Raw genomic sequence first — 14,844 nt, 5'->3', positions numbered from 1 at the left:
CTCATGGAAATAAAATTCTAAAATTAGCGCAATATACTTTGTAAAAAAAAAAAATAGTGCAATTTACACTAAAAATTGAAGGAAATCAGAGCATAATTGAGGTGATGCTTTCTCCACAAGGAGATTTGATTTGCAACTTTATTTACGAACAAGATTGTTATGGAGTAGTAATAGATGAATAATTATTTTCAATTTTAATCCTCTTTTTGGGTTGTTGGATTCGAAGCTTAATCAACGAGAAAGAAAAGAATTAAGCACAGTCCAGCCACTAATATATATATTCATGTCTCGTAACCAACAAGCAAATAGAAAAGCATATGAAAAAACAGCAGCTGTCTAATTTTACAGAATATAATTCGACCTTTAAATTGTTTACCAAGCAAAAGAAAGTAGAAGAGCAAAAACCAAGCTGTCAATCGTATAACTATTATGTGCTTGAGGGATGTTTGAATATAAAATTTTTATGAGAGCTTAAACGGAATATGAATGAAAGCATCTGACCGGCTCTAGAGATGAATATTGGAAGAGCTTACCAAATACATTATTGATCTCAGGCAGCTAAACCGGACGGAGAAGAGCTAAAAATAAATAAAAGTAGTACATTTAAAGATTATTAGATTGTAAGTAAAGGAATGATATTCCCTTTAACGTGAATATATGTTGGCTTCGAGCTCTATCTTGGCCGGGATCCTGCTCTTGAGGAGGTGGAAACAAAAATGTAATAACTAAAGGGGTATGATATCCACACACCTCATTTTACTTTTCACACATCTTTTTAATTTTCGGCCGTCGGATCAGATGAATTGAAGAAGATCAGCAGACATAAATTATCAAGAGGTGTGTGAGAAGTAAAATAAGGTGTGCAGATAGCACACCCTAACTAAAAATACAAAACATCCATTTTAACTCCTAACATATAATATCGGTTATATAAGTAAATGCTCTTAATTGTTTAATATTACAAAAGTTAGCGCTCTTAAGAACTTGATTAATTACAAACCCATTGCAATAAAATCAAAACTTTTGATTGCGTAACATCTCTTTTATTTTCTTAGCCATCTCACTTTTATTTGGTAGAAATACATAATCATGAGATTTGCATGTAATAAGTATCTTAAACCAAATTTTGTGAGAGAGAGAGAGAGAGAGAGCACCTACAAGACACCACACTCACACACACTGGCAAGCAGAAATTTACCAAGTGTGCCCGAAATACGAATGATATATTACATGTTATTATATAAGTGAAATAAAGTTTTCTTTGTTAAGTAAGCTTCAGTGTATAATGCTATGCGGTGTACTCTACCCGTATTCTGGCTACGTTGGAAAATGTCTCCTCACGCGGACCTTTCGCCCCATTCACACGCACACCTACAACAAATACAAAGACCCCGCCGCAAACTCTCTCTCAAACTCCCCTGCAACACCAACACGTTCAAATCCCAATTCCAACAAAAAAAAAAAAAAAACATACATTCCGTTCGAATTCAGTTCCCCGATTCGTAATTTCAGCAGAACAATGCCCATTCTCCTCGCCCTCCTCCTTCTTCAACTCCTCACCACCCTCTGTTTCTCTGCACCAAAACCAGAAACTCTAATCCTGCCCCTCAAAACACAGACCCTCCCACAGGGGTCCCTCCCAAAATCCACCAACAAGCTCTCCTTCCACCACAACGTCACCCTCACAATCTCCCTCTCCGTCGGCTCTCCGCCGCAGCAAGTCACCATGGTCCTCGACACAGGCAGCGAGCTTTCGTGGCTTCGTTGCAAAAAAGCCCCCAACTTCAACCTTGTCTTCAACCCACTCGCCTCCAAGTCCTACTACCCAGTCCCCTGCTCCTCCCCCGTATGCCGGAACCGAACCCGCGACTTCCCCATACCCGTTTCCTGCGACCCGAAAAAGCTCTGCCACTCCATTCTCTCCTACGCCGACGCCTCCTCCATCGAAGGTAACCTCGCACGGGAAACTTTCAATCTCGGGTCGTCCGCCCAACCCGGTACCATATTCGGCTGCATGGATTCCGGGTCCAGTTCGAACGCTGATGAGGACTCCAAGACAACCGGGTTAATGGGCATGAACCGCGGTTCATTATCCTTTGTTACACAGATGGGATTTCCGAAATTTTCCTACTGCATATCGGGTCGCGACTCGTCTGGTGTTTTGCTTTTCGGGGAAGCGAAGTTCGATTGGCTCAAACCGTTAAATTACACCCCACTGGTTCATATTTCAACCCCATTGCCGTACTTCGACCGGGTAGCGTACACGGTCCAGCTGGAGGGGATCCGGGTTGGAGGGAAGGTGTTACTGCTCCCGAAGTCCGTTTTCGTACCGGACCATTCCGGGGCAGGTCAAACAATGGTCGACTCGGGAACCCAGTTCACGTTCCTACTCGGTCCGGTTTACACCGCGCTGAAAAAGGAATTCACTCAGCAGACCAAACCGGTGCTTAACCTTTTGAACGACCCGAATTTTGTGTTCCAAGGAGCGATGGATTTGTGTTTCCAAGTCCCGACGAACCGGCCGAGTCTGCCCGCGTTGCCGACAATAACACTGATGTTTCGGGGGGCCGAGATGAGCGTATCGGGGGAAAGGCTGCTGTATCGGGTGCCGGGAATGGTGAGGGGCGGGAATCAGGTGTATTGCTTCACATATGGGAACTCTGACTTGCTGGGCATACAGGCGTCTGTGATTGGTCACTATCATCAGCAGAACGTGTGGATGGAGTTTGATTTGGAAAATTCTAGGGTGGGAGTGGCTGAGGTTAGGTGTGAACTTGCAAGTCAAAAGCTTGGTCTCTAGGTGCTTAAGTGGGACCCCTGCTGGGTCTGAGCTGGCAAATCTTTGGTGGGGTCTATTTTCGGAGAATAACTTACACTTCGACTATGTTATTGTAAATGTATCTCAAATTAATAACGCATTATAACAAAAAAATAGTTGTTATTGTGCTATTGGTTTAAATACTGTTGCAGTTTGTACCTTACGTTATTAGTTTAGAATACTAGACGTAGGGAAGTCTTTCTCATAGAATGGACCATGATGGGGCCAACATGGTGTTGGTACTGGATAGGTGGCCCATTTTGTTCAGATATTATGTGGTCATATGTGGATAATTTGAGTAATTACCAAAAATTAGGGTGGGGTACTGTTTTTGGTTTTCGAATAGTTTAATTTTACTATTTTAGTAATTTTAATTTTAAATTTTTGTTAACTGTGAGATTCTCTGAATCTCAGTTGGGGTAATTGAGTTTTTTTTTAGTGACGGCAGGAGGGTGCAGTGTCCATTTCCCAAGATTCCAACTCCAATGGTGATTTTGGATAGTCTGTGGGACCCAGGTGGATGATGAAGGGTAGATTAGACAAGTGGGTTATGTTGTTTCGTTTTCATGTCATATTTATTATCTTAACGAATTATGTCGTGTCAAATTCGATATCCTTATGGATTCTTAAGAGATGATTCTGTAACGACTGACTTGTTAACGGTTTATCTTTTTGTGTCAGCTTAATAGGCTATACTTGAAATTATCATGCCTAATGTTAGACTTGGCAAATAGATCGTGTTTGTGTCATTTACATATAATATCTATTATTTTAACGTGTGATCTGATAATGACATGACTAATTAAAAAATTAATTCAAATTTATTATTTTTGTATCGTTTCGTGTCGAGTTAACAGTTAATTTAAAAAAATTTCACGCCTGCACAAAGATGCTGATCTATCAGGATTCATGGAATTGCACAATTTGCCTTCCAACTTTGAGTGCCCCAATGTAAAACATTAGCTGATTTGATTTGTAGTATAGAAGCATACATCAATTTTCGCACTTCAATTTCTTTGGCTGAATTGTGGTTTTGTAATTATGCAATGGCAATTCTATATGAAGACTTACATGGAACGTGATTGCCTTTGTCGTGGCGTCCAGATCTAATAATATCATATTATGTGTAAGTTAGATTTTTATATAATATGTTATTGGATTGAAACGGCACGTGATGATGAACCTATTACATTGAACTTGCTCTCCCTAATAAACAACCTAATTACTTATTATTTTCTTTTTATATACAATGATATATCTACGTATGAAGATAATGGAATAAATTAGTTGAGAACTCACTATTCTCGAAAATAAGACTTGAAATCTTTTTACTTACCAATGAAATGATTACTATTAAATTGTATTACTAAGAGCATCGTCAGTAGAATCTCTAAATAGGAATAACCACCGTGTAACATAAGTGTAAAACAAATATAAGGACAAAATGAATCTCCAACAGATCAGAAAGAATGATGTGCTTAAGACAAGATACTAATTGTGGAATCTTGAAAGAGAGATATTTTTTAGTGTGCTGGAACACGACCCAGTACACCAAAAACGTGTATATTTGCACTCACTAAGCCTCATTAGACTAGACTGGCATAGCTAAGAATATTAATTCGTGTTTGTTGCAAGTCAGGACTGAGTTTAATAGGACTACCTCGGACTCGTTCCGACTAAACTCTTCACTAGTTAGGCTTAGCGAGGCCGGGGCAAAAAGGATGGGATTGCAAAGACCAACGCTTTGCATCATCATCATGCTGAGGCTTCAACTTCCTCTGTCGTCTTCCACATATCTCCAACCCATCGCCATTAAGCTTTTCTTCTCCGACCGTCGCGTCCTTCTCAAGGCCGTTAAGCACTCCGCCGGGAAGATGCGTCCGCAAGTTTGTCATTGATTGGCAGAGATCAATAGAAATCAATTGCAAATCCGACGATCCGAGCCTCTACAAATTGAAAAAAAAATTGGGATTTTTCTGGGTTTGATCTGGAGAGAAAATAAATTAAAAGAAGAGAAATATGGGTTTTAATTGAAGAGAAAGCAAATGAAAATAAGAGAAAGTTTATGGTTTTGATTATTAGTGGGAGAAAATCTGGGCTTGAGATGTACAAAATGCAAACCAGAGAAGAAAAGTGGAGGGAATGGGGAGAGAGTCAAATACAAAAAGTGTGTATTAATAATAACAAAATATTAATAAAATGAGTTTAAAATGACAAAAAAAGTATTTTAACCCTAAAATAATTTAATCCGTCATTTAGTATGATACTGCATCAAATATTTGAGTATCTTTATACTACTTAGTCCATGTTAAACCAATCCAGCTTGATTCTTAAAGTTAGTTTAGTCCGAAATAATTCGACGCAATAAACACATTCCAAGTGTAATGACACTATATTAAAAGTTTAAATTTATTTTCATTCGATTATATTGTAGTACTTGACGTAACAGCCCAGCCCAGGTTCCAAGTGGAAAAACAGAGTACAAACGGCGTCGTGACGAAACAGTAATTGAACTAATCTCTTTATTAGACTAACCAAACAGTCCGACAGACAAAACAATAAGCTTTATCAGACTAACCAAACAGAGTACACGAGGCAAAACGCGTCCGAGTCGACTCAAATCTCTGCACGCTCCAACTCGCTCCCTTTCTTCCACCGAAGAAACGTTTGCATGGCGTTTTCGTGAAACGCCGCCGGTTCTTGTAATCTGAACAATCCAAAGTCGTTTCTTCCCGGCAAGTCTTTAATCTCCTCGCATTTCTCAGTCTCCTCGTAATCTCTGATCGTTTTAATTTTCTTGATCATAAATTATGAAAGGCTTCGTCCAATCTGCCTCTGTAATTCTTAATCTCTCACAGCAATCAATTGCGACCTGAATTACTGTTTTTTTCTTCTTTCTTAAAAGATTTTTTTTTTTTTTTTTTTTGTTAATTGTATAGTTTAGGGAATGTGATTTGGGGATTAGGGATTTGTTGATTTGTGATTTGCGGATTAGGGTTTTGTTGATATGTGATTTTTTTATCAGGAATTTGAAGTTAATTGGATCTTAGTTGTTTCAGTCGTGAGTTTTTACTGCAAGTCAATTGGGAATCTTGAGTTAGGTTTTTTGCATCAAACTAGCTTCTTTTTGTTTTTGAATTAAGAGCATTACTGAATGTATGTTTACATATTTTTTTTGCGTGTTTCAGTTCAGTGAACTGGAAAGTCAGTGAGTTCATAGTTTCAGCAGAGGGCTTTTGAACTCAACAATCATGAGTTTTGTGTTCCGGGGCACCAGAGCGGATATCGAAAGTGGGTTCCCGGAATTCATACCAGGGCGGCGTGCAATGGTACATTTCTTGTCTTTCACAAGTTTTGTATATGGTCTTGGCTATAGTTGTTAGTTTCTATTGCATTTGGCTCTAATTTTACCTTATTCCTTAAGAATAAGGGTGGAGGTTTCAGTTTCATGGTTTAATCGATGGCCAGTGTGTATGCAATTTGAGCTGTTTTTCGCAGTTGCTAATCCCCTTTGGGCCTAATTTCACCTTCTCCCCCCCTTGAGAGCAAGGGCGGAGAGTGAGTTATGGGGTTTAATTTATGGCGAGTGTCTGTGTAAATTATCTAGGGAAACAAGGGGCAAAGTTATTAGTGTAATTTGTATTGATATTGGCTGTTTTGTATCAGCGTGTTCATCCACCACGCTCTGTCAATTCCAACTCACTTGCTTTTCTTGTCACAGGTACTTATAATCCTATCCTTTGTCTTTTTAGTCTTGTAATTATGTTAGTTGGTTCTAATTTTTGTTTATATGTTGGCAAATTGCCAGTTCTCTTGCTGTTCATGATACTGAACTCACACCAGATGTCACCGAATTTTCTGGTATTGTCTTTCTAGCATGTGTAAATTGTTTTGCTACTTTTACTGGTCAAGGTTGCTGTTCGTTAGATTGTTATATGAGAAATTTAAACATCCTTGTGCATGTAGCTGTGGCTAGTTCTTGGTGTCTTTTTGATGGCTACAACATTAAGGATGTATGCAACCTGTCAACAACTTCAAGCTCAAGCACAGGCTCATGCAGCGTCAGCCAGTGGCCTTCTTGGCCATACTGAATTGCGGTTGCGTATGCCACCATCAATTAGCTTAGCAACAAGAGGGCGCCTTCAAGGCCTCAGACTTCAGCTTGCACTTCTTGACCGGGAATTTGATGACCTAGGTTGGTAGTTATATCCCGTCTAAAATGATTTTTATATCTTGAAACCCAATACATGGCTATCAATATTTTTAATTAGCCAAACCATAGATTTTTCTCTTAACGTTGTTTACATGCCTTTACTTTTATGCTAAATACTCTTCTGTTGCATACCAGATTACGAAACTTTGCGAGCTCTGGATTCCGATAATGTTCCAGCAGCTTCTTCTATGAGTGAGGAAGAGATAAATGCTCTTCCAGTCCATAAATACAAGGCTGTGGGTCCTCAAAAGTAAGTTCTCTATTTGTTTATTTTTTATTTTTGTTGAGTGACTGAGATAGACCAACAGAGTTGACAGATTTTAGGGGCAAATGAAAAAAGAATTGAATCATAGTTGTTTAGCCTTTGCATTTTGAATACGTTTGTTTTATAATAGTTTTGTTTTGTATGCAGTGGCGCTTCGTCGATGCAACAAGCTTCATCTTCAGTACCTTCTGAGGTATTGGCTATATATTGTCCCTGTTTCCTTTTGTATTTTTCACCCTTTTGCAACCCTTCAAAAGTAAAGATGTTCCTGCATTTCAATTTGTATGAGTACAGACAGAAGAAACTTGCGCTACATTATTATCTCATATGATATGATAGCATTGCATTTATTCTGTACCGTCATATATTTCTAATCTATTTTGCAGAAGAAGCAAGAAACTGTCGATACTGTTGGCAGCACAAAAGCAATGGAAGATGAACTGACTTGTAGCGTTTGCCTGGAGCAAGTTACTGTGGGAGAACTAATCCGCAGCCTTCCGTGCTTGCATCAGGTTCGGTTCTCTTTTCAGACATTTTTTTCCATCTTCCTGTAATTTTCAGTTGTGAGTTTTAGGGAGTTTTTGCTACACTAAAATGTTTGCAAAGAAATTCTTGTGATGCTGAGTCGAAATGTGTGATTGATTCCAACTACAAAATGCATCTAGTTCCTCTCGACCCAGCACACACTCACACATGCACACACATTCCCTAACCAGACACTCTGCGACACTAACGTAAATTGTCAACCGAAAACGCATCATCCGAAGAGTTGATCTCTAGCTAATTGGACTCGAGGAGCCTTTTTTTTATTATCGTGTTTTTTCGCTGTTGCTTTGCTGCAGTTCCATGCTAGTTGCATTGATCCATGGCTGAAGCAGCAGGGAACCTGCCCGGTGTGTAAATTCCGAGCAGGATCAGGGTTGCATGAAAATGGACAAGGAGGGTACCCACCTGCATAGTTGGGATTTGGATCTTCTCTTGAGCCCAAGGTGAGGATCCTCCTGACCAAGGAGTGTGGACCGTTGGATGAAAATCCAACGGCTATAATTATTATAATTTTAAAGGGACCCCCTTATTTGTAATCCAATGGCCCACACTTCTTGATCAGGAGGATCCAAATCTAGGCACATGATGGATCCGATTCAAAGATTATGCCCAGCATTGGCATTGCTGTAATTATCTTGATATATAGGCATTGGAATGGCTGAATATTATGCCTTCAAAACAACCAAGTTGTGTATATTTTGAATAGCACTCCAAAAGTTTTCTGCCTTTGGGCAAACTCGTTGCGAGGGACGTTGTTGAAGTTAGTGTGCCTTACTTGGACAACAATCGAAGTTTCCAGTCTAACATGCGTCCCTCGGTGAACCGACCGGGGCTGATTTATTGATCCAAAACATGTTTGGCTCAAATTTATAGCACACACTAAACTAGGGAAAAGGGTCATCGTTTGTTCAGTCGGACTCACGAACTAAAGTAATTTATTGAATCTACTTGATTAGAAGGATCAACCTCGTTCAAACATGCGAGTCTGCGACTAGGTGCTATTTTGCTTTTCCTTTTCCCTTTCCTCCGCCCTTCTTGGCATCCAACTTGGGTTGAATACGAGCGGCAGCCGCAGCTTTCGCCTCTTCTCTCTTCTTCTTCTCTTCCTCTTTGTTTGCAGCAGCTAACTCCCTCTGTTTCTTCAGCTCTCTGTTGTGAGTAACAATGAAAAATTCAATCAAACCTACCGTTGATGAAAAAGTTGGTAGATCTCGACGGAAGCAACAAAAAGTGTAAAGATGATGGTAAGACTCGCAGTATATCTCTGGAATATAAGTCGCGGAGAAGATGAAAGTGGATAGCTTACTCTACCCTAGCCCTTTCCTCTGAAGCACTACGCAAACTTAATCCCTTCCGCGGATTGCAAGCAACCAACTCCACCTCAAATACAAGGGTTGCACTGCAGGATTCATTTGTAACATACAATGCATTAGTTCCAAGGACATTGTAAAGAGACCATTTGTGACAAGAAAATCGAGTTAATTGACGAAGCAAATCGAAGCAGACTGTTACAAGCACTTGGATGCAACCATAAACCAGAATACTCGATGCACAAATTGGCATGTACTCGCGTGTGAAGGCTTCCTGGCGAAGTCTTGCCCCCCGGAGTTTATGTACTTTTCTTTCCAGCATGCATCCGGAAATTTTACATCTATTCAACATATATCTAGGTTTAAAGTTAGGATATCAAAGATCACCAACCAAATAACTCTTATATCATAAACTAAGATGTAATAGTTGCCAATAAGCGTATACCATCCATGTTTGGGGAAGAATTAAGTCTGGACAGTGCTGTTTTGGTACATCGATGCGTAAATATATCTTTAAGTTAACAGAAGTACTAGCATTCCTAATTTCCTAGTGTCCATTAAAAACAATTTCGACATAAAAATAGAACAATGACATTGTGAATGCAAATTTTTGCATTCTCCTTCTTTGACAAAATTGCACCTACAAAACAATCAACATCTTTGGTCAAGGTCAAAAGCCTCACACTCCCACGATGAATTTTTGGGGGGGGGGGGGGGGGGCTTTGGCCGAAGAACCTCCGATGCTAAAGTTAGAATTTAGAGAGAAAAGTGCTTGGAGAGTTTTGGGAGTTTTACAAGAGTGTGTAACTTAGCTTTTTAGAGAAAATGGGGTCCAATTTATAGAGCATGGCCGGCCCTCTTTGGGAGATAGTGGCCGGCCTTTGGGTGTTTTTTGGGGTGTAATGGGTGAGTTATTTGGCAATTAATGGATTAATTAGGTAATGAATCCATTAATTGGCCAATTAACTCAATTTATATAGAATGTTTTGAAGGTTATGGAGTAAATACCTTGTAGGGAATATAAGATGAGGATAGATGAAATAATTTTGAATTTGTTACCTATTTTGGACACTTTTGGCTTGGTTGAGGGATGCTTGCCCGTTGCTCGCGCGTAGGAAACTTGGTGTGCCTCGAGAGTAATTTTGTCTTTTTCATCTAAAAATCCACGCGTCGCCTATTGATTATTTTTGGCTTCACAGACATTACTCTGGTGGAATATCTGGTGGAGAACCCGCACGACCATAGGCATGTTCCGGCTTGCAAGTGATCTTAGCAATCTCCCCAACCTGATGCAACCAACAAAAGAGAAAACATGTAACAGGACACTTTTAACACTTCCAAAATTTCCTTGAAGATAAGCGTATTTTTCGACCTTCATGGTTTTCACGGCAATATCCCAAGCCACGGCATCATAGTCAATACCATCAACGAGCGGCATTATAGTCAACTTAACCAGAAAATACTGTCACAAAACCAACAACAAATAAACACAATCAGCCACGGCATTATAGTCAATTCCCGTCGTTTTGGTGTAGTCGGGTGGTATAGTCGGGAGCTTCGGTGGCCATGGGCGTTTTGGTGTAGATTGTGCTCTACGCAGAAACTTGGCGCTTTTATACTTCGATGTTTTTATGATAATGAAATCCCACACGCACGTGTAGTGCACGATATCAGATTTACCAGTAATAAAGAAAATTTAAGATTACTGAATAATTTTAAAATGACCGAATTGAAACGACGGAATTTTATTTTTAGGATTTGTGAATTTCTTTGTTTGATTAACATAAAAAAAATAACAGAATTTGAATACATAATTCGTTATTTTAAACTCTCACGGGTAGAAATTTAGAAATGACACATGTTTACATGGAATTTAAACTTGGGAATTGGTGGTCCTAAATTCCAAGTTCTTTGTCCATGCGAAAATTCTAAATTCTATGTTTATGAATCCAAATAAAGGAATTGGTGTATGTCAATTCATAAATTCTGACTTTTATTAAATTTTCAAGTTTATTTATCTTATCCAAACATTTAGTTAGGGAAATCAAGAATTTTCAATAGGTGGATTAATATGTGTGAAATCATTTCTCTAATAGATAATATAAAAAAATAATAATAAAAATCAATCATTAGATTTTAAGCGAATCCACACCATTCCCTCTACATTATTTAACACACTAATGCTATCATTTTTCAAAAAACATAAAGAACAAGCTATATGATTTATTTACGCTATGAATAATTGATATTAAACTTGTCATCTATAAAACTAAACATAAACTTATCAGTAAAGAAAAATATCAATTAGATATATATCGACTATAATATATCGAAAATGAACACAAATAGAGCATTTGAGTCCACACTATGCGTAGAATGAAAAAGCCCAAAACCTACACAAAATGGTGCGTCAATTTCTTTAATTTTTCAAAGGTCATACAAAATAGCGTACAAATAAAACATGACCACTGGCCCATTAATAGCCATTGGGCTCCAGTTAAAAACTAAAAGGCCGGCCCTTTTACACATATTTCGCCCCGAAAAGCCCGTCCTTTTGAGTTCACATGAAAATCTCGAACATTGATGACGTGGACGCTGCATGAAGCATGCAACGACAGGGACCCACGTAGGAGTTCAGTTTCCGCGTGATTGTAGAGAAATTTTTTTATTGCGATGGGAACACAGATGATATATCACGTATTTTTATGTAAGTGGTGGGAAGTTTTATTTTTTAAGTTATTAACTTTTTAACACACATATTCTAATATTTGTATAATAACACATAATGTACCATCTTATATGCCGATCATGTTAAAAAATCTCTCGTGATCGTGGGGTCCTAAAGGAAGCTCCACGTGAGCAATGGTCCAAAATGGCAGAGAGTGTTTTGGATGATTATTTGTTGACAGGGTGCCACCTGTTGATTAACTTATGTTTCGATTAAATTCCAGGGATGGGGATCCACAGAGCTTATCATGTCGTTCGACGTGTCCGTGATGTGACCGTTGACTAGACACAGCTCCACTCCAGAATGTTCTACTTCTTCTGCCAGCGCATCAACCAAAGCCATGCCAATTGCTGATAATTGCAATTTTGGTAAATAATTCGCGTGCTTAGATTAGAAAGGATAATCAACAATGTTGGTTAGAACGTCTTCAATGGAGATGACTAAAGATTCAAAAGTTAAAAATGATTAATGTGTTAAAAAATTTATCTCTAATGAAATGACTATACTATAATTCAATAGAGCTAATCAACTGAGCATCAAGGTGACCAAGTGTAGCCACCTCCTAACCCCTTTTGTGGTTCAGCTCATCTGCTGTAATAATTAGTTCAAATTTAATGTTTAGATTGGAAAACATTTTATGGTAGTTTGATTAAATTAACCAGTAAATTTAAAGTATAAACTTAAAACTAATAATTATTGAGTAGACTATGTTGAGCCCCTTCGGTTGGAGATGATATATGTGTCACATCCCGACGCGAGACGGATCACTTCCTAGGCCTGCTCCACCATCGTAGCATGATATTGTCCGCTTTGGGTCCCGACCACGCCTTCACGGTTTTGTTTCTGGGAACTCACACGAGAACTTCCCAATAGGTCACCCATCCTGGGAGTGCTCTCGTGCGCTACTCACTTTACTTCGGAGTTCCCATAAAACCCGAAGCCAATGAGCTTCCAAAAGACCTCGTTCTAGGTAGAGATGAGAATGTATACTAATTCGACAAAAGACTAGCCGAAATTTTCCTACTGCATATCGGGTCGCGACTCGTCTGGTGTTTTGCTTTTCGGGGAAGCGAAGTTCGATTGGCTCAAACCGTTAAATTACACCCCACTGGTTCATATTTCAACCCCATTGCCGTACTTCGACCGGGTAGCGTACACGGTCCAGCTGGAGGGGATCCGGGTTGGAGGGAAGGTGTTACTGCTCCCGAAGTCCGTTTTCGTACCGGACCATTCCGGGGCAGGTCAAACAATGGTCGACTCGGGAACCCAGTTCACGTTCCTACTCGGTCCGGTTTACACGGCGCTGAAAAAGGAATTCACTCAGCAGACAAAACCGGTGCTTAACCTTTTGAACGATCCGAATTTTGTGTTCCAAGGAGCGATGGATTTGTGTTTCCAAGTCCCGACGAACCGGCCGAGTCTACCCGCGTTGCCGATAGTAACACTGATGTTTCGGGGGGCCGAGATGAGCGTATCGGGGGAAAGGCTGCTGTATCGGGTGCCGGGAATGGTGAGAGGCGGGAATCAGGTGTATTGCTTCACATATGGGAACTCTGACTTGCTGGGCATACAGGCGTTTGTGATTGGTCACTATCATCAGCAGAACGTGTGGATGGAGTTTGATTTGGAAAATTCTAGGGTGGGAGTGGCTGAGGTTAGGTGTGAACTTGCAAGTCAAAAGCTTGGTCTCTAGGTGCTTAAGTGGGACCCTCTGCTGGGTCTGAGCTGGCAAATCTTTGGTGGGGTCTATTTCTGGAAAATAACTTACACTTTGACCATGTTATTGTAAAGATATCTCAAATTAATAACGCAGCATAACAAAAAATAATTAAAATTTGTTGTTGCATTATTGGTTTAAATATTGTTGCAGTTTGTACCTTGTGTTATTAGTTTAGAATACTATCCTACGTAAGTTTTTCTCATAGAATGGACCATGATGGGGCCAACATGGTGTTGGTACTGGATAGGTGGCCCATTTTGTTCAGATATTATGTGGTCATATGTGGATAATTTGGATAATTACCAAAAATTAGGGGGGTACTGTTTTTGGTTTTCGAATAGTTTAATTTTACTATTTTAGTAATTTTAATTTTAAATTTTTGTTAACAGTGAGATTCTCTGAATCTCAGTTGTGGTAATTGAGTTTTTTTTAGTGACGGCAGGAGGGTGCAGTGTCCATTTCCCAAGATTCCAACTCCAATGGTGATTTTGGATTGTCTGTGGGACCCAGGTGGATGATGAAGGGTAGATTAGACAAGTGGGTCATGTTGTTTCGTATCATATTTATTATTTTAACGAATTATATCGTGTCAAATTCGATATCTTTATGAATTTTTAAGAGATGGTTATGTAACGACCGACTCGTTAACGGTTTATCTTTTTGTGTTAGCTTAATAGGCTATACTTGAAATTATCATGCCTAATGTTAGACTTGGTAAATAGATCGTGTTTGTGTCATTTACATATAATATTTATTATTTTAACATGTAATCTGATAATGATCTGACTAATTAACAAATTAATTCAAGTTTGTTATTTTTGTATCGTTTCGTGTTGAGTTAACAGTTAATTTAAAAAAATTTCACGCCTGCACAAAGATGCTGATCTATCAGGATTCATGGAATTGCACAATTTGCTTTCTAACTTTGAGTGCCCCAATGTAAAACATTAGCTTATTTGATTTGTAGTATAGAATCATACATCAATTTTCGCACTTCAATTTCTTTGGCTGAATTGTGATTTGGTAATTATGCAATGGCAATTCTATATGAAGACTTACATGGAACGTGATTGCCTCCGTTGTGGCGTCCATATCTAATAACATCATATTATGTGTAAGTTAGTTTTTCATATAATATGTTATTGAATTGAGACGGCACGTGATGATGAACCTATTACATTGAACTTGCTCTCCCTAATAAACAACCTAATTACTTATTATTTTCTTTTTATATACAATGATAT

General features: G+C 39.0%; 2 protein-coding genes across 5 annotated transcripts; both read left to right on the top strand.

The window, feature by feature from the left end:
- The first annotated feature begins 1,443 nt into the window (after nucleotides 1-1,443).
- On the top strand, nucleotides 1,444-13,802 carry LOC125480177 (aspartic proteinase PCS1-like). Of its 3 annotated transcripts, none has more exons than XM_048590680.1 (2): nucleotides 1,705-2,127; nucleotides 12,901-13,802. In XM_048590680.1, exons 1-2 carry the CDS (start codon nucleotides 1,727-1,729, stop codon nucleotides 13,571-13,573), a joined length of 1,074 nt encoding a protein of 357 aa, XP_048446637.1. In that variant the 5' UTR covers nucleotides 1,705-1,726; the 3' UTR covers nucleotides 13,574-13,802. The 3 variants fall into 3 exon arrangements, with proteins under 3 accessions (XP_048446635.1, XP_048446637.1, XP_048446636.1); XM_048590679.1 differs by having other exon boundaries at nucleotides 1,705-2,156; nucleotides 12,930-13,802; XM_048590678.1 differs by lacking the exon at nucleotides 12,901-13,802 and having other exon boundaries at nucleotides 1,444-2,949.
- LOC103935588 (E3 ubiquitin-protein ligase SDIR1) lies at nucleotides 5,363-8,602 on the top strand. Of its 2 annotated transcripts, none has more exons than XM_009345359.2 (9): nucleotides 5,363-5,553; nucleotides 6,007-6,147; nucleotides 6,485-6,539; nucleotides 6,627-6,679; nucleotides 6,785-7,013; nucleotides 7,167-7,281; nucleotides 7,444-7,489; nucleotides 7,683-7,808; nucleotides 8,139-8,602. In XM_009345359.2, the coding sequence occupies exons 2-9, from the start codon at nucleotides 6,070-6,072 to the stop codon at nucleotides 8,253-8,255; spliced, it is 819 nt and encodes a 272-aa protein (XP_009343634.1). In that variant the 5' UTR covers nucleotides 5,363-5,553; nucleotides 6,007-6,069; the 3' UTR covers nucleotides 8,256-8,602. The 2 variants fall into 2 exon arrangements, with proteins under 2 accessions (XP_009343634.1, XP_048446638.1); XM_048590681.1 differs by lacking the exon at nucleotides 5,363-5,553 and adding an exon at nucleotides 5,843-5,914.
- Nucleotides 13,803-14,844: the final 1,042 nt, after the last annotated feature.

This window comes from the organism of the source record quoted next, unplaced genomic scaffold (genome assembly GCF_019419815.1).
Source record: "Pyrus x bretschneideri cultivar Hongxiangsu unplaced genomic scaffold, Pyrus_bretschneideri_v1 Contig32, whole genome shotgun sequence".
Taxonomy (NCBI): domain Eukaryota; kingdom Viridiplantae; phylum Streptophyta; class Magnoliopsida; order Rosales; family Rosaceae; genus Pyrus; species Pyrus x bretschneideri.
The sequence above is the reverse complement of the archived record's forward strand: the minus strand, read 5'-3'. Positions and strand labels throughout refer to the sequence as shown.

Coding starts and splice junctions, on each gene's coding strand:
- LOC125480177 (XM_048590678.1), top strand. CDS start 1,520: ATGCCCATTCTCCTCGCCCTCCTCCTTCTTCAACTCCTCACCACCCTC.
- LOC103935588 (XM_009345359.2), top strand. CDS start 6,070: ATGAGTTTTGTGTTCCGGGGCACCAGAGCGGATATCGAAAGTGGGTTC. Junction 6,148..6,484: donor TACCAGGGCGGCGTGCAATG/GTACATTTCTTG, acceptor GTTTTGTATCAG/CGTGTTCATCCACCACGCTC. Junction 6,680..6,784: donor AGATGTCACCGAATTTTCTG/GTATTGTCTTTC, acceptor TTGTGCATGTAG/CTGTGGCTAGTTCTTGGTGT.